The 19,904-nt window shown below is 38.7% G+C and overlaps 1 protein-coding gene and 1 pseudogene across 2 annotated transcripts; both read left to right on the top strand.

The window, feature by feature from the left end:
• The first annotated feature begins 217 nt into the window (after positions 1–217).
• Positions 218–1,822, top strand: LOC147358024 (hemoglobin fetal subunit beta-like; annotated as a pseudogene). The gene is made up of 3 exons (XR_015141546.1): positions 218–372; positions 790–1,012; positions 1,576–1,822. The product of XR_015141546.1 is annotated as a hemoglobin fetal subunit beta-like (transcript).
• A 3,990-nt stretch (positions 1,823–5,812) lies between these two features.
• Positions 5,813–8,326, top strand: LOC147358023 (olfactory receptor 51V1-like). Its single transcript, XM_086338170.1, is given in 2 exon segments — positions 5,813–5,928; positions 7,327–8,326. Coding segments are annotated over 2 exon segments (1,116 nt in total).
• Positions 8,327–19,904: the final 11,578 nt, after the last annotated feature.

Here is a 19,904-nt window from a genome sequence, read left to right as displayed (position 1 = left end):
AAGATGATTTTAGTAGCAGTTTGTATTGCTGGAATGACTGAGACCTAGAGATGCCCAGAAAGAGGGCTGAAGGTCTAAAGTCAGTGCCAGGAAGACTAAGGAGAGGTATGACTGTCATCATTCAAGCCTCACCCTGTGGAACCACACCTTGGCCTGAGCCAAACTGCTCACAGAAGCAGGGAGGTCAGGAGGCAGGGCTAAGCATAAAAGGAAGAGCTGGGCCAGCTGCTGCTTACACTTGCTTCTGACACAACCGTGTTCACTAGCAACTACACAAACAGACACCATGCTGAGTGCTGAGGAGAAGGCTGCCGTCACCTCCCTATTTGCCAAGGTGAAAGTGGATTAAGTTGGTGGTGAGGCCCTGGGCAGGTAGGTATCCCGCTTACAAGACAGGTTTGCTGCTGCTGCTGCTAAGTTGCTTCAGTCGTGTCCGACTCTGTGCGACCCCATAGACAGCAGCCCACCAGGCTTCACCATCCCTGGGATTCTCCAGGCAAGAACTTTGGAGTGGGTTGCCATTTCCTTCTCCAATGCATGAAAGTGAAAAGTGAAAGTGAAGTCGCTCAGTCATGTCTGACGCTCAGCGACCTCATGGACTACAGCCTTCCAGGCTCCTCCGTCCATGGGATTTTCCAGGCAAGAGTACTGGAGTGGGGTGCTATTGCCTTCTCCGACAAGACAGGTTTAAGGAGAGTGAAATACACCTGGGCATGTGAGGACAGAGCCATCCCTGAGATTCTGAAAGCTGTTGACTTCCTCTGACCTTGTGCTGTTTTCTCCCCCTAGGCTGCTGGTTGTCTACCCCTGGACTCAGAGGTTCTTTGAGTCCTTTGGGGACTTGTCCTCTGCCGATGCCATTTTGGGAAACCCTAAGGTGAAGGCCCATGGCAAGAAGGTGCTAGACTCCTTCAGTGAGGGCCTGAAGCAACTTGATGACCTCAAGGGTGCCTTTGCTTCGCTGAGTGAGCTGCACTGTGATAAGCTGCACGTGGATCCTGAGAACTTCAGGGTGAGTTTGTGGAATCCTCAATATTCTCTTTTTATGGTCAAGCTTGTGTCATGGGGATAGGGCTGACTGGCAGGACGTAGTTTAGAATGGAGAAGATGTATTCTGGTTAAAGTGCTAAGGACTCCTCAGAACCGTTTAGATTCTTTTAACCTCTTTGCTCACAATAATCATTTCTTCTGATTCATTCTTGTTCTCTGTTGTCTGCAATGTCTTCTCTTTTTAATTATACTCTTTGAGTGTTCAGTTTGAAAAAAAGATTTCTTCATCTACTTTAAAAATAATATCTAATATTTTCCCCTTATCTGTTCCTTTCAAGGGATAAAATGTTGTATTGCTTTTCAAAGTGATTCAAAATAATAAAAATGATAATAAGTTCTGGATTAAGATAGAAAGAGAAAAACATTTCTAAATATAAATTCAGCCTGCTATGGGTAGCTTCACATCAGCAGTAGCATCTATACTTCAGTCATCTTTGTGCTAATATCCTAGGGACACAGCTTGGGATGAATCTAACCTGGGCACCTGCACTAACCCTGCCCTTGCTTAATGTCTTTTCCACACAGCTCCTGGGCAACGTGCTAGTGGTTGTGCTGGCTCGCTGCTTTGGCAGTGAATTCTCCCCGGAGCTGCAGGCTAGCTTTCAGAAGGTGGTGACTGGTGTGGCCAATGCCCTGGCCCACAGATATCACTAAGCTCCCCTTCCTGATTTCCAGGAAAGGCCTTTTCATCCTCAGAGCCCAAAAACTGAATATGGAAAAATTATGAAGCGTTGTGTGCATCTGCCTAATAAAGACATTTATTTTCATTGCACTGGTGTATTTAAATTATTTCACTGTCTCTTACTCAGATGGGCACACGGGAGGGCAAAGCACTGAAGACATAAAGAAATGAAGGGCTAAGTTGAGACTTTGAGAAAATATATCAGTATCTTGGACCCCATGACAGGAGTGGTTGTAAACAGCTGATGTTATTGGAAAACAGGCTCGGCTCCTTACTCTTACTTTCCTTTAAAGAATTCAAGTTGCAGCTTAATTTGTGAGTTAGATCATTGCTAAGTTTTATTAAAATAAATTATGTTACTTAGCTTTTTTTTTTTTTTTGTAAGTGTCTTCTCTCTTTTTAATTGTCCAGAACCTCACCTAAATCCATTAGGTTCTTCTGCCTAAGGACACCACTGTTTAAAACTTTCTTTAGGCACTTTACTGTCCCATTGCTCTTTCTCCCCTGACTTCTTATTATCCTTGTTTTCTCTGCCATCTTACAAAGATCTACCTGAAGGGCAGAACCTTCTGTCCTGGATTCTGGAAATGACACATGAATTTTGAGTAATCCTTGTTCCCTCTTGCATACTAATTCTGAATCTCAGTTCAGTTCACTTCAGTGGCTCAGTTGTGTATGATTCTTTGCGATCCCAGGGACTTCAGGGGGAGGTAGTTTTGCTCTCACTTTGCTTGTACTATAATATTGTGATAAATATTAGATTGATGAGAATGTAAAAAGGGACTTTTGTGGCTTGATAGTCACTCCTGTCTTGCAATCCTTTCATGGGATTCCACTAAACAGAATTCCATTCTCCCCAGGATGCTTTAGCATCTACACACGGAAGTGACTAGAGGTCTGCCCTCTTTATCTGGTCTCTGATGGCTTCTCCGCCTTTGTAGTCATTAGCATAGTGTTACCAGAAGCAACATATGCCAATTTAATCCTCTCCTTCAATAACCACTTTATCCAGATACTTGATTCTGGAAATTATGTATGAATTTTTAGTAATCCTTGTTTTCTCTTGCATCCTAATTCTGAATCTCTGTTCAGTTCAGTCCAGTGGCTTAGTTGTGTACAATTCTTTGCAACCCCATGGACTGCAGCATGCCAGGCTTCCCTGTCCATCACCAACTCCTGGAGCTTGCTCAAATTCATGCCCATTGAGTTGGTGATGCCATTCAACCATTTCATCCTCTGTCATCCCCTTCTCTTGCCTTCAGTTTTTCCCAGCATCAGGGTCTTTTCCAATGAGTCAGTTCTTCATATCAGGTGGCCAAAGTGTTGAAGCTTCAGCTTCAGTATCAGTCCTTCCAGTGAATATTCAGGACTGATATCCTTCAGGTTTGATTGGTTTGATCTCCTTGCAGTCCAAGGGACTCTCCTGAGTCTTCTCCAACATCACAGTTCAAAAGCATCAATTCTTCAGCGGTCACCTTTCTTCATTGTCCAACTCTCACATCCACACATGACTACTGGAAAAACCATAGCCTTGACTAGATGGACATTTGTTGGTAAAGTAGTGTCTCTGCTTTTTAATATGCTGTCTAGATTTGTCATAGCTTTTCTTCCAAGAAGCAAGCATCTTTGAATTTCATGGCTGTAGTCACCATCTTCAGTGACTTTGAAGCCCCCCAAAATAAAGTCCTCACTGTTTCCATTGTTTCCCCATATATTTGCCATCAGATGATGAGACCAGATGCCATGGTATTAGTTTTCTGAATGCTGACTTTTAAGCCAGCTCTTTCACTCTCGTCTTTCACTTTCATCAAGAGGCTCTTTAGCTCCTCTTTGCTTTCTTCCACGGGGTCACAAAAAGTCAGATACAACTGAGTGACTAACACTTCTTATGCCTTTAGGTTAAGCAAGGCTTGTTGGTCATTACCTATTCCAAAAAAAGTCATGAAGTAATCACATAGGGAATCATTTCCAAAGGACAGAAAAAAAGTACCATAGGTGTCTGAACACATAAGTCAGTTTAAACTGTAGAATATAAAAAAAAGACTGCCCTGAAAAAGGGTTTCTGTTTAATCAGTCCCAAATATGCTTCCAAATCAGCATTCCAGACCAAGTGCACAGAGGAAGACCATGATCCTATCGTTACATTGGATGGAAACTAACCTATGCTTGTCCTCTCCAGTTGTTTATGTCAGACAGTATTCTGGTTGCCCAAAATTCAGAAAGAAGTATTCTGCACCCTGACTTTGTGGTGGTCACATAACACAGCATGATGTTTGGGGAAATATTGGGTCTCTTTTTTTCTTCTTGGTACAGGTCAAGCATCTGACATCTCTGAATACTTTCCCCGTGGAATCTTCATTTATCATTCTCATCAACACTGTACTTTCTTGGCTCCCATCCTACATCTCAAACAGAATTAAAAAAAAATTCCAACATTTATTACTCTTCTGTTGCTGTAATGTTGATATTCTTTTTGGCAGTAGCATTAACATTCATGGCTTGTCTGAAGAAGCTTGACAGAGAGTATGTTCTTTCAGTGTAGGCTTACATTCACAGAATAGTTGCAACTTTTGGCATCAACCCCAGGGTCGAGCCTATATGTCTGGATCACGCTGGGCGTGATAGGAATCATATTCAAATTTTGTATTTTATGACCAAGATCAGCAAGAATTTCTAGGATGGCATCTGTTTTATATATCATATAAGTCTTACATATGATGACCCAAGATTGAAAATGTGTAGCCAACAGGGATCAGATATGAGTACCTTAAGATATGAGTGGTTGGGTCTCATGGCAACTATTTGCAAACTTGTCTTGTTTTTAATACCTCTGGAAGGTACAGCTCTTATTTCATAGACAAAATTCATTAATAAAATATTTATTTGATAAATGCTCACTCTATTCTAAATCTCATTTTATATAGCAGTGAGCAGGAGGAAAAAAAAAAAAACACATAACTCCTGGTCTTCTAGAACTTCCAGTAGATCTAAAGGACAATCAGCATATAGCAAATAGTATAAATATCAAGCAGGATTTTGCAATGAGAGTGACTTCTTTGAGAAAATGGAACCAATAATGACAAGGTTACAAAAATCACCCTAAAGAAGCAACATTGAACTGAAGCCTGAATTATTAAACGAGATTTTGCACAAAAAACTTGAATTAAGTAATTCTAAGCAGATAAAAGATCAAGGTCAAAGATGAGACAGGAATACTCTTAATTTGCTTTGAGGAAGAGAAAGATGCCTAGAGATTAGGGAGTGAAGCCAACAATGATCCTTGATGTAGAAGTAGATGTGGATGGGCCAGGTCATGTAAAGTTTTCTGATCATGATACCATGATAAACAACTTGCATTTTATTTTAAGAGCATAAGAATCAACCAGAATATTTTTTAAACAAAGGCTTATGCTATCTAGTAGAGTTTTGTAGAAAAGCAGTCAGGATCCTCTGCTTTTTTAGAGACAAGTGCAAAAACAATTAAGCTGGCTAGCAAATTATTACAATAACCACAGAAAAGATGTTATGAACCAAGATACTGGGAATATGCAGGTCTACTGGTGAAAAGTGAGCAGGTTCAGGATATGTTTTAGGGTAGAAATGATAGAAACTAATAAAGGATTTGATGAAGAGGGGAAGAATAGCAAGAATGGTTCTAGAATTTTTGTAAGCAGTTGTGTGGTTGGTGGAGTCATTTTGTGATATTCGGAGGAAATAGGGAGATAATTATTTAGGGGGAGGATGAAGTACTTAATTGCCATAACTCTAATTTTTAGATTAAATACCGAAGTGGAGATATCAAGGAGACAATTATATCCATGAGTCTAAAATCACAGAAGGGGTGAAAACTTAGCCTTGTAAATTACAGGCTACTATAGTGAGTAAAAACTGACACTCTCTTCACTTTCAGGAAACTTACAGTTTACTGTGTAACAGAAACCTTAGTGAAATAAGTCATCTAATGAATATCAAATTATAAATTGAATGAGTTATATAAAGATGAATGTACATTACCAAAATAATAGGTACGTGGAGAAAATCTGTCCAAGTTAAGGGGCTTCCTGAAAAGTGATGTTTCAGATGAAGAGGAAAAATGCAAGATTGTTTGAAAAAGAGAATAAAGAGGTTGGGGAGAAGATGGAGAAACACATCGTGGCAGAGAGAACAAGAGAAAAATCTTGTGAAAAAAAGCAGTGGTGGTTTTGAAAAATAAATGTGTTCAAAGAAAGTCCAGGCACTCAATGAAGAAAATGTACTAAAAATAGTGAACTATCTAATATTGAGAGGGGCTTGCTTGTGCTTAAGCCTAATTGCTCAGTCTTGTACAACTCTTTACAACCTTTTGGACTGTAGCCCACTAGGCTCCTGGGTCCATGGGATTTTTCAGGCAAGAATACTGGAGTGGGTTGCCATTTCCTTCTCCAGTGGATCTTCCCGATCCAGGGACTGAACCCACATCTCCTGTGTTTCCTGAACTGCAGATGGATTCTTTACCCATTGAGCTGTGGGGGAAGCTCAGAACAAGAAATAAAAATGGATAGGCTCCTAAAAGAAGCTGCCTGATGAGACTGGTACGATAAAGATGAAGGATAGGCTATAAATGGAAGCCAGAATCCAAAGCTACTTTAACGTGTTGGAATAATCAACGTGTTTCATAATCAAATATGAAAGTCAATATAAAGTTTTAAGCACCTGCCTACATGATACAAGCCATTAAATCTTTGTAATGACTTCCAGGGCCAGAATTCAAATCAAGATAAAAATGTGAAAAACAAGCCAATCAATTCTGCTGCAAAGAGGCCTTTAGATTTAGTTATTCAACATTGGCCTTATGATCTTTAGAACAGCAGTTTCTAAGGAAGAGAAAATAATTGCTCATCCTTTCAATAAGTGTCTATTAAATGAATACTTAGCCAACTAATGACATGAATAAATAGTGGGTGGAGAACTCTGGGTTGATGTCAGAGGCAAAGTGTCTTCAACCTGAGTCTCCAAGTCACAGGAGCACACATGGGTTGAACATCCCAGAGGGTAAGAGCTCCTATGGGAAATCTCTTGCCACAGGTTTCATGCATAAATATTCCTCTTGGCTTATCACTAAGGTTGAAAAACTAATTTCTGGCTATGTCATTTAGAGTGGGAGAAAACAGAAACATTTCCACTATTTGGAGGAAAATATGCTTGGAAACAACACAAATGGAAAAATATGGGTGCAGAGTGACTACTTTATAGTACTCTTCATTCTAAATGCTTTATGAGTTGGAAGGAGAAAACTAAGAATTCTTTCGAGAATCTTCTCTCTCAATTTTATAGGTATACCATCTCACCAGCATCCCTGGGAAAATGTCCCAGAAAACATATCCTTCCGAAAATTAGTTTCCTGCTCCAGTCTGTTCATCGTTACAGGTGTCTTCTAAGGTCCGCCAGTGGATGAATAACGACACTTAAGTGACATCAGGAGACCACCATTCTCTTCCAGCCGACAGATACATATGCCTCTAAAGGACAGAGTTGCTTGGCCACATTATGTAAAGTTAGTTAACTTTTAGCATAATTTTGTTTACTTAGAAATTCTACCTCATCTGAAATCGGAGCATTCTCTTTGAAAAATACTTTCTGGCTGCCTCGAAAAATTATCTCAGATCCAGAAGGATAGCTTTAGTAAGCCCCAGCACTAATTCCTCCTTCTTCCTTCTCACTGGATTTTCTGGTCTGGAGCAGCAATATCCCTGGATCTCTGTTCCCTTCTCCACCATTTATGCTATTGTTCTTTTGGGTAACTGCCTGGTGCTGTATGTAATCTGGACTGAACCTAGCCTGCATCAACCCATGTTCTACTTCCTGGCCATGCTGGCTATCACTGATTTGTGCATGGGACTGTCCACAGTGAACACAGTGCTAGGGATCCTGTTGGGGTTGATTCAAGAGATCAGCCTGGATTCCTGCATTACCCAGGCCTATTTCATCCATGGTCTGTCCTTCATGGAATCCTCTGTTCTCCTAACTATGGCCTTTGACCGGTACATTGCAATTTGCAATCCACTGCGTTATTCCTCTACCCTGACTAATTCCAGAATTATCAAAATCGGACTCACCATTTCAGGTAGGAGTTTCTTCTTTATTACACCCCCTATTATCTGTTTGAAATACTTCCACTACTGCCGTCCCCACATCCTCTCTCATTCATTCTGCCTGCACCAAGACCTTCTCCGCCTAGCCTGCTCAGACATTTGATTCAATAGCTACTACGCCCTGATGCTTGTTATTTGCACACTATTGTTGGATGCTGTACTTATCCTCTTCTCCTATGTCCTGATTCTTAAATCAGTTCTGGCAATTGCCTCTCCGGAGGAATGGCATAAGTCATTTCAGACGTGCATCTCCCATGTTTGTGCTGTCCTCATGTTCTACATTCCTATCATTAGCCTTACAATGGTGCACCGATTTGGCAAGCATCTCTCCCCAGTGGTCCATGTCCTTATGGGCAACATCTACATTCTTTTTCCACCTTTGATGAACCCTATCATCTACAGTGTCAAGATCCAGCAGATTCGTAGCAGAATGCTCAGACTCTTTTCTCTAAAAATATGTTGAGATATTACAGTGTTCAAAAAACAAAATAGCAACAATAAAAATAAACAAGCAAATATCAATACAAAAATACACTTTGTTGGAATTATGACTTTAGCCCTGAACCCATGATCCTTGATTTTAAAACACACTTTAAATGTAGATAATCACCTCAAACAAGTTCCAACCTAGCCTATGTCTTGGAAGTCAGCTGTTTTTAGGGATGGAGGTGGGAGATTCTATCTCAAGCATTCCATGGTTTCCTTCTAAATTTGTGTAAACAAGACAGACATAGGTAATGCCATAATTGTGACCATATTCAAAAATGTATAAACCTATTTAACATGCCCAGAATGGCTTTTTGAGCACTTTTTTGCACGGAAACAAAGTAAGATTCAAATACTTGGTCTTTTAGTTTCAAAAGTGGGCAACTTGAAGCATTTTCAATTATCTGAGATTCAGTTACTTAATCTTTAAAATGGGGAAAATACCAACTGACAGAAATTTTGTAAAGATTGTCTGGACCAGAATTGTCCACTAGTATTTTTCATAGTGAATAGAGGGGGAGGAGATGGAAGCAGTGACAGATTTTCTCTTCTTGGGCCCTAAAATTACTGCAGATGGTGATGGCAGCCATGAAATTAGAAAAAAGTTGCTTCTTGGCAGGAAAACTAAAACAAAATGTAGACAGTGTGTTAAAAAGCAAGGACATCACTTTGCCAACAAAGGTCTGCGTAGTCAAGGCTATGGTCTTTCTGGTAGCCATGTACGGTTGTGAGAGCTGGACCATAAAGAAGGCAGAGTACCAAAGAATCGATGCTTTCAAACTGTGGTGCTGGAGAAGACTCTTGAGAGACCCTTGGAATGCAAGGGGATGAAACCAGTCAACCTAAAAGGAAATCAACTCTGAATACTCTTTGGAAGGACTGATGCTGAAGCTGAAGTTCCAATAATTTGACCACCTGCTTCGAACTGTTGACTCATTGGAAAAGACCCTGATGCTGGGAAAGATTGAAGGCAGGAGGAGAAGAGGGCAACAGAGGATGAAATGATTGGATAACATCACCGATGCAATGAACATAAACGTAGGCCAAATCTGGGAGAACTGAAGGACAGGGAAGTCGGGCATGCTACAGTTTATGCGGCAGTGAAGAGTCAGACATGACTTAGTAACTGAACAGCAACAATAATTTTTCTAAAATGATAAAGATGTTCTCTAAAATAGAGTAATAAATACAAACCTAGACTGCTAGCTGCATATGTCTACTGAACACTTGAAATGTAGGTAGTACAACTGGGCAACTACATTTTCAACTCTGTTTTATTGTGGTTAATGTGCTTAATCACTTAGTTGTGTCTGATTGTTCAACCCTTAGGACTGTAGCCCACCAGGCTCCTCAGTCCATGGAATTCTCCAGGCAAGAATACTGGAATGGGGTGCTAGTCCCTCCTCCAGGAGATCTTCCTGACCCAGGGATTGAACCCATGTTTCTTGTGTCTCCTGGATTGCAGGTGGCTCTTTACCTGCTGAGCCATTGGGAAAGCCCCATTTTATTATGTTTTATATATATTTAAATGTTAAAAGGCCATTATATTGGACAATGCAGTGGCTACTGCATTAAACAGTGTAGATCTAGAATGTAAAGAGGGCATATAACAAAATATGACTTTGGATTTAACTTGTACCATATCTAATTTAAATTGTTATATATATTTTTTTATTATTTTATTTTATTTTTTAACTTTACAATATTGTATTGGTTTTGCCAAATATCAACATGAATCCGCCACGGGTATACACGTGTTCCCCATCCTGAACCCTCCTCCCTCCTCTGTCCCCATACCACCCCTCTGGGTCGTCCCAGTGCACCAGCCCCAAATATCTAGCATCGTGCATCGAACCTGGACTGGCGACTTGTTTCATATATGATACTATACATGTTTCAATGCCATTCTCCCAAGTCTCCCCACCCTCTCCCTCTCCCACAGAGTCCAAAAGACTGTTCTATACATCAGTGTCTCTTTTGCTGTCTCGTATACAGGGTTATTGTTACCTTCTTTCTAAATTCCAAGCATATATGTGTTAGTATACTGTATTGGTGTTTTTCTTTCTGGCTCGCTTGTTATTTTTATATGCAGACTTACTTGTTACGTTTTATATGCAGACTTCACTGCCTTTGGGCTAGAAACTGATTTTGCTTTGAATCTTTAAATCTAAAGAGGTGAATGTGAAACTGTCTGTTTACCACTGATTCTGAGTTCAAATGTAAATTAACACAGGTTCCCTTCTAAATAATTTAGTTCTGTTTTCAAAAGAAGGAACACAAGAATCACTTAGATATCTGTGCAGAGACAAAGAGGACAGTTAGTTCAATAATTCTATAATCTCTTAGGAGGGATCAGAGCTATTATTCCATAGAATCTAGAAACCTAGCTTCCAAGGACTAAAAAACCTGTTATCTACCTCCCTGGGGCTGGTTTCAGTTTCGTGACCTGAAGAGCCAATGAGAAACAATGACCTTTTAGGAGTTGACATGACTTTATTATAAAGCCTAAAAGATATAATCCAGCTTGGGTAAGAAATACTTCTAAAACAGTGAGTTAAAAAAAAAAAAAAATAGGTTCTCTTCTTTTTTCCTTTTGTTATAGGTAGCCTGCAATGTCATTGCACTGCTCCCTAAAGTGAAATCATAACAAATCATGAGAAAGCTAAAAGAGCTGGAGTGTGGTGACAGAAGTAGGGTGCAGGAAATTAGAAAGTCTCAGCTCAGCTGGTATTCATTTAGTTCTCCTATCAAAAAGTTAAGGTCCAGAATGGGAGAGATCAGTGATTCTTACAAGTGACAGAACATGGCCAAGGATTCAAAATGTGATTTTAGTAAAAAATAATCTGCTATAATAAATCCATAATCAGATACTCACTGTACACTATACCTCCTAATTTTCCTAAAATGGTCTTATTGTTAAATATACAAAGGATTTTCTACAGGAGGCTATGTTTCTGTTCCCTGGGATCTTTGTGACCATTATTTGAAAAAGGAAAAAATCTGATAGAGTAATACATAGAGACTTCCAGAGAAGGAAAATGAAAATGCATCATTTTCTAGAATGTTTCTGATTAAAACTTTAAAAATAATACCAACTCAGCCAAGAGCTCTTTTACAGTGGGAATTTATATCTTAAAACTTTTCTACCAAAAGTGTGGTTTCTAATCCTGTAGCTTCAGCACCATCTGGGAGCTCGTAAAAAATGTGGAATCTTGGGCTCTAGTCTTCCTACTCAGAGAAGGCAATGGCACCCCACTCCAGTACTCTTGCCTGGAAAACCCCATGGGCAGAGGAGCCTGGTGGGCTGCAGTCCGTGGGGTCACACAGAGTCGGACACGACTGAAGTGACTTAGCAGTAGCAGTAGCAGTAGCAGTCTTCCTACTGAGTCAGAATCTCTATGAGTGCTTGCTTTTGTCTATTAAAATATGGCTTTATTTGATGAGTTTGGATATATATCAGACACCAATGACACTATCACCACAGTCAAGGTAATAGACATGTCTGTCACCTCCAAAAGTTTCTTTGTATCTTTTGTGTGTTTATTTGTTCATTTTGTTATAAGAACACAATATGAGATTTACCTTCTTAGGCATAAAACAGCATGTTGTAAAACTGCAAATATTAAATATGTGCAGTTGTTGTATAGCAATTATACCTCAATAAAACTGTGAAAAAATGGATTTATTTAAATTTTAGCAGTCTCAACTTTCCCCAGAATCCTATAATGACTTTATTAATTTCTTTGGGAAATGTCCTCTGGTTCTTCTGGTATGCTGTCTTCCTCTTTTCAGTGGGTCGATAAACCTCATTATGTCAGATTACAGTTTGTTTCTGGTGTTTTTTACGTTTTTATATATCATATCAAGCCATGTTTTGTTCAATCTTTAAGTTTTATGTATTAATTTCTACCAAATAACATACCAATTATTCCCCATGCTGTATGAACACACTACTATAAATTTGAAAAACTATTAATCAAATATATTTTATATGTGCATTACTTAATAAATGCATTTTTCTTTAGCTGTGATCTTCATTCTCCACCTATTACCATGTCAGTCTATCTTATCTTGCTACTGAAAAACAGCCACCAATGTATTTCATTACATTTTTCTCCCCTGATAACTTTCCCTCATTCAAATCTGAGTACTCAAGGAAAGACAAGTGAAGTGAAACTCACTCAGTCGTGTCTGACTCCTTGTGACCCCATGGACTATGTAGTCCATGGAAATCTCCAGGCTAGAATACCGGAGTGGGTAGCTGTTCCCTTTCCAGGGGACCTTCCCAGCCCAGGGATTGAACCCAGTTCTGCATTGCAGGCAGATCCTTTACCAGCTGAGCCACCAAGGAAGCCCTCATATTGCTTATATGTGAGCAGTTATGGAGGATCAAAGGCTCAGACTCTCCTCTAGCAGCTTCCTTTGCTTAAGCAAAAAAGAAAAAAGGGAAAGGAACATTCTCATACAGAGGTGGATGTCACCAGAGTGAACCCCACCATTCTGGATGTGAGGCCACTTGGAAATACAAGCAAGCCCGAGTGTCTCAGAGCCCTGCGTTGCTTGGGACAGGACACAGTTAGTTAACATCTAGGAGCAGTGTCAGGAAAACCTGCGTTCAAGGCAAGAGAAATAGTGTATAATTTATGTTTGACAATAAATTATCCATACATACATCTGCTTATTATTATGTAACTGTTACAAACAAGGATATAGATCAATATTCATTGATTTAGGGATTCTTAAATCCCAAATTGATTTCTTAATTTAAATCTATGATTTCTTCTGTGAAAAAATAAGATGCTAAATAAGACATGTAGTATCTCCCAACTGGGATAACATGCTTAGATAAAGTTTTCATGTCTCTAAGCACAGACAAAGGGGTAAAATGTCTCCATCCTGATCACATTGGATATCATTGGAAGGAGGAAAAACAGATGACTAACATTTGCTTTTTGATTTGTTATAATGAGCATGCATCACTCTTTTAATTAAACAAAATCTAACAAAACATACTAAATTTAAAAAAGACAAAATAAAGGATTGAAATTTGTTCTTTATAATATAGGCAATTGCACTGGCCCCTATGCTAGTTTGTCTATGTAAAGCCTAAATTTTACGATGTATTTGAAAAAGCACAAACCTCCTTAAGCCTTACAGATAGTCCTTGTATATTTTTCCTCAGAACAAGTTACCTAATAAACTTAAGTTCCTTATAGTAGCAAATCTAAGAGATACTACGTTAGTGATTCTTCCCAGATAAATATCCTCAGGAAAGTGATTTGCAAAGAACAAGTGGACAAAATAGTTGCTGTCAGTAAACCTATTCTTCAATGTGTCAGAATAAATTACTTTGAGAAAAGTTCAAGACTTCTGAATTACTGCTCCCAATCACTGAGAAATGATACATCCTACTAAGGAAAAGGAAATAGTTATGCTTTTTTGTCTAATACAAACTCCCAGCAGCATTGTCTTAAGAATGAAAAGAAGGAAGGTATCCAGTTATGTCCAAATTAGCTGTCCCAAGTAAGGACTATCTGGGGTTCCTTTCTAACCATTCCCTTTTTTAGGTCCTATTGGAAACTGAAAGCTTAATGAGAATTCTCTCACTTTCTAACTGAGGAACTAGCATTCAGGACTCTATTTTGCCTGTCAAACAGCTCCCCAGAGTCAGTTTTGATAATCTTAAATGCTAAAACAGATTTAGGGCTAAATTCCCCATCAGTTCAATATCAACATAAAAGCTTAAGCCCAACGAATTTCTATCACTACCTTAGTTACAAAACCATGAACCCTTATCTGTCTCTTGAAATCCACAGAATTTTGATACTTGAAGCTTTTGGCTGCACAACTTGATCTAAAGTGATGGCAAAATCTGACGTGAACTGATGTAAGGATATTTATCATCTTTATTTATTCTGCATAGCTAAATATTCATAGGCTCTTTGAAATGTCAATCTATTGAATTATGAAGTAATCATCAAGATCCCAGTGATATGATTATATAACATCAAGAATATGATCTTGTAACTTTTCTAAACTCTGGAAAATTATTTTCCTGAAATACACGGCCCCAAGAGTTCAGGTAACAGACTATAGATACCTGCGTGTGAGTGCTCAGTCGCTCATCGTGTCCGACTCTTTGTGACTCCATGGACTTGAGCCCACCAGCCTCCTCTGTCCATGGGATTTCCTAGGCAAGAATATGGAATGCATTGCCATTTCCTTCTTTAGGGGATCTTCCTGACCCAGGGATCAAATCTGCTTCTTCACCTCTCCTGCATTGCAGGCGAATTCTTTACCACTGAACCATCAGGGAAGCCCCATAGAAATCTATGAGAGATTGAACAACTGAAGGCCATGAATAATGATTAATTCATCTGTGTAGGATATTAGTAGAGCTGGATTTTAAACTAGTAAAGGCTCACTGCTATTTTGAGATTATATATCTCTGAAATCATTACTTAACAAAAGCTTTTGGTCAAAAAATGCATGATTTTTCAAGTAAATGGGACAACTAGATCTATATATTTCCAAAATTTGGAAATATTAAAATAAATTATCAGTAGAGCCTATAGCCTCCTCCTCTGGATTATAATCTTTATTCTTCTGATCACCACAAGATACTCAGATGCAGAGGCCAATTCTTATGGTCACCTAATTCCTCACTGTTCTTCCTCAATATCTTTTCCTTTAGCATGCTTTGGTTCCCTTAATTGGTTTTCCAAGGGCAAGTGGGCAGATAAGTACTGTTCTTTTTTCACATCCAAACCCTCAAGGGGAAACCATTCCGTTAACCATCATTTATGGTTTCAAAACCTTTTTATGGAAAATATTTGAAATACTGGGAACATTGAGTGTCTGTCCTTCCAAACAGCATTTACACTTGTGTAATAAGATATTATTTTCAAGCACAAACTGGAATCAAGATTGCCAGGAAAAATATCAATAATCTCACATATGCAGATGGCACCACCCTTATGCCAGAAAGTGAAGAACTAAAGCGCCTCTTGATGAAAGTGAAACAAGAGAGTGAAAAAGCTGGCTTAAAGCTCAACATTCAGAAAACTAAGATCATGGCATCTGGTCCCATCATTCCATGGCAAATAGATGGGGAAACAATGCAAACAGTGAGAAATTTTATTTTTGGGCGGCTCAAAATCACTGCAGATGGTGACTGCAGTCATGAAATTAAAAGACGCTTGCACCTTGGAAGAAAAGCTATTACCAACCCAGACAGCATACTAAAAAGCAGAGACATTACTTTGCCTACAAAGGTCCATCTAGTCAAAGCTATGGTTTTTCCAATAGTCATGTATGGGTGTGAGACTGGACTATAAAGAAAGCTGAGCACCGAAGAACTGATGCTTTTGAACTGTGGTGTTGGGGAAGACTCTTGAGAGACCCTTGGACTGAAAGGAGCTCAAACTAGTCAATCCTAAAGGAAATCAGTCCTGAATTTTCATTGGAAGGACAGATGCTGAAGTTAAAACTCCAATACTGTTGCCGCCTAATGCAAAGAACTGACTCATTAGAAAAGACCCTGATGCTGGGAAAGATTGGAGGCAGGAGGAGAAACGGATGACAGAGGATGAGATCGTTGGATGGTATTTCCAACTCAAAGGACGAGTTTGAGTAAGCTCTGGGAGTTAGTGATGGACAGGGAAGCCTGTCTTGCTGCAGTCCATTGGTTCTTAAAGAGCTGGACACAACTGAGTGACTGAACTGAATGACTGAATAAGATATAGCCTCTCTTAGCCAGTGAGTACAAAATGTCTAGGTAACTTATTAGATGATTCAGGTGCTAGCTTAGCATTGATTGTCCAATTAAAGTCAGCTAATGGTCAGGCATCATATCTATAGGAAATTTATACTTATATAGGTAAAAATTTTTTCCCGGAAGTCCTTGCTAAGTATCAGCATATAATGGTATTGGAAAGATCCACTTGAAGAAGGTAATGAGAAAACATCTTCCTCCACAAATATCTTTTATCTGCATGGAGTCAGTTTTGAGTCCCATCTATCAAGGAATTTGTTTGCATCTCTTCTTTCCTCCATCTGGATCCCTCAAAGGGTGAAAGGGATCTCTGCAGTAGCTGAATAGTATTTCTGGACCTGTGATGCTGGCAGATTCTCTGTGATGCTGACAAGTCCTACCATGCGACCAATGAAAGAGGGATGAAGCCAAAGAGCCTTCAATTTTCAAGGTAAACAAGATGACAAAATCCAATTTTAAATACCTTCTCCAAAGTGTATAGTTCTTCAATATGTGGCATTGACAACTCAAATTTTCAGATGCCTCCATGGAGACAAGATATCATTGCTGTGGTCTGAGTCTCTGATACATAAAGGAAACTTGGATATTTAACAGTATGTATTAACTAGGGTGTCCAGGAGTTCTTGCCAGAGCAAAAGCCACACAAATTGTAAAGCAAGAGAAAATAAGAGTGCTTCTCCCTGAGGATTATGTACCAGAGCCAGCTCCAAATTATCTCTGTGACAGGAGTTAAATTCAGTCCCCCGGGGGTGATGATCTTGGGTCTGAGATATGCTTAGAAGGAGATATAAATAGACAGTTCCAGATTTCCTATTTAGATTTGGGGCAACTCAACTAGTTAAATATCTTCAGGAGCTTAGAAAGTATAGGTAAGTAAACTGAGTAATGTTTAGTTAAAACACGTAGAAAAAGATAGCAGGAAAAAAAAGCCAGCAAACTGCAAAAACAGCTCATTCTTTCCAGAACTTAAATATCTTGCATTTCTTTCAACTCTGACCTATGAAATATTAGACATTAATTGTATGTGACCTGCAATTGCAGTTTCTTTGTGTGTGTGTGTGTGTGTTTTATTAAATGGGCACTCTGCAAAGAGCAGAAATATATATTTTTTCTTTTAAAATCTGTTGATGTCATTTTTCTTTGATATGAAGATTTGAATGTTGTGTTTAGAAGATTAAGCTTATATTCCAAAAGTTAAAAACAAGGTTCACTAGTTAAACAAGCTTAGTAATTAAATATAATGTGTATATGCACATGCATGTAAATATATGCATGGATTTTTCCATAGAATTTAGTGAATATGTAATATATGTCAGGTTCTGGACTAGGCAGATTAATAAACTGAAACAGAGATTGTAACTGCCTTCTGTATGTAACAAAGATGTTGCATCAGCGATGGAACAAGAATAAGACTCCATTTCTAAGCCCAAGTGTTCATGACTATGCTGAACCACCTTCACCTTACAAAAGTAAAATGCCAGATTTGGAGTGAAAATTATCAATTGAGACCATATGTCCAATAAGTCTTGGTCTTTCTGGGTACCTTAAACCAGTTCAGTAGCTGTTTAGTAGATCATAAGACTGAAGTCTAGAAAATTAAGCTTCTTCAAAGTAACAATTGTCTTGGTCTTAATGATGATCATTTTGCATGTGCCCTAGTTTCATATTTTGAGGATAAAAATATATCTGAGTTATATATCAACCACCATAAAATACTAACTACAGAATTGATTCACATTTTAAAAATTGAAGTATAGTTGAGTTACAATGCTGTATTCTTTTCAAATGGACTGTGAAGTGATTGAGTTTTATATACATATACATATATATTTCATATTCTTTTCCATCATAGGTTATTACAAGATGTTGAGTATAGTTCCCTGTCCTACACAGTAGGTCTTTTTGGTTTATCTATTTTATATATAGTATTCTGTATATGTTATTCCCAAACTATTAATTTATCTCTCCCCACTCCCCCTCCCCCCACCCCTGCCCTTCATTCCCCTTAGGTAATCATAAATTTTCTGAGTCTGTGATTGACTCATATTTTAATTGATGTTTATTTGTAGATATCTTACTAAACTTCAAATTAAGTAACTTGTTTAATAGTCATGTAGTTAGAATATGACTTCACCAGTACTTGAATACAATTCTATGTGGCCCTAGAACTACACTGTTTCTATTAACCACATGCTGTCTGTGTGCACATGTTCAGGCCCAGTCAGATTATGCCATCAGTAATATTACAGAGTAATACCCTGATCCCCAGACCTACAAATTAATAACTGCAGGTTATAAGACTACAGTTAAAGCAGGTCATAGATGTCCCCAAAGATCACCAGGGCAGTTAGAAGAAAGATAGGAAAATTTGTTTTCCTTCCTTCCCATCTTCATTTCAGTGTTTCCTTCAATCACATTCCTCTTCTCTCCCCCATCTCTAATGTCCTGATGAGGCCCAACTCTAAGTCCCCACCCTATAACTATACTTCACTCATATACAGGGCTCTGGCATAGATATGTGCCAGACACACTTCAAAATTAACCTTTACTCTCATTCTCTGAAATATAAAAATCTATCTTAAAAGAAATTTCAAGCAATTAATTTGGGCTATATGTTAAATGGTTGAATAACTGGTTTATTAAATTAGACATAAGAATCTCAATTTTATTCCAGCATTTTTAAAGAATCACATATCAGTTAAGAAAAGGCCTAATGGGATGACTATTTGAGTATTTTATATTCTAAATTGTAACTCAAGAAACAGGGGTCTGAACATTCTAATCAGTCAGTCACAAAGTTGCTCAGTCATGTCCGACTCTTTGTGACCCCATGGATTGTAGCCGGCTAGGCTCCTCTGTCCGTGGGATTCTCCAGGCAAGAATACTGGAGTGGGTTACCATTTCCTTCTCCAGGGGATCTTCCCAACCCAGGGATTGAACCGAGGTCTCCCACATTGCAGGCGGATTCTTTACCATCTGAGCCACCAGGGAAGTCCAATAGTTTAAATTGGAACATTTCAATAGTATAAAGCAATAGGTCAGGATATGCAACACTTAATGAAAAATAAACATAGTAAAGTATACTGTTCAATGATTAATATACTGAACTGTAGTAGAATCAAGGAGTGAAGAGGAATCTGTTTCTAAAGCTCACATGCCTTCTCGGAAAATAAGAAATTTAACTAATTTGATTTGAGAATAGGGACTAGGGAAGAAAGTAATCCACTTATTTTATACATGTGTCTATAACTGTACTTGCAGCTATAGGTTTATGTGTATACACACACAAACACACACACATACTGTGTCTCCCAGCCTGCCTTTTGACTCAGCATCTTCCTTGTTTCTATCCGCCCTCCTTTGGAACTAAAGAAAATTTTGATGAACAAATAACACCCTTCTCTTTTTCTGAAGAACTGTGGACCCTTGCTTTATAATGTGAAATCATTGTGGTTTGCTGCTGTGGTGATATTTAGAAATACAAAATATATAGTCTAATTTTCAATCAGTGATAGAAGTGAGATAGAATATATTTTTTCCTTTACCAAATGCTGGGCAAGTCTGTCTAAGAAGCCAACTCAGTCTGGCATTGTACATAGTTTGAGTTTTCAATGTGCATCCTACAATTTTAAGAAATGTATTGAAGGATCAGGATCACTCTGATTCACTTGTGTATCCTCAGTGCCTGGCATAGGGCTTAGCATCAAGCTGTTGGTTCATTAATGTTGAAGAGGGCATATACCTTGAAACCTATTTTGTCAAACTCTAGTTCCTTCCCTCT

Source organism: Bos grunniens, chromosome 15 (genome assembly GCF_055505025.1).
Source record: "Bos grunniens cultivar Pamir isolate PY7600 chromosome 15, Bosgru_T2T1.0, whole genome shotgun sequence".
In the NCBI taxonomy this organism is placed as follows: Eukaryota; Metazoa; Chordata; class Mammalia; order Artiodactyla; family Bovidae; genus Bos; species Bos grunniens.
This window is presented reverse-complemented; position numbering and strand designations above follow the sequence as displayed.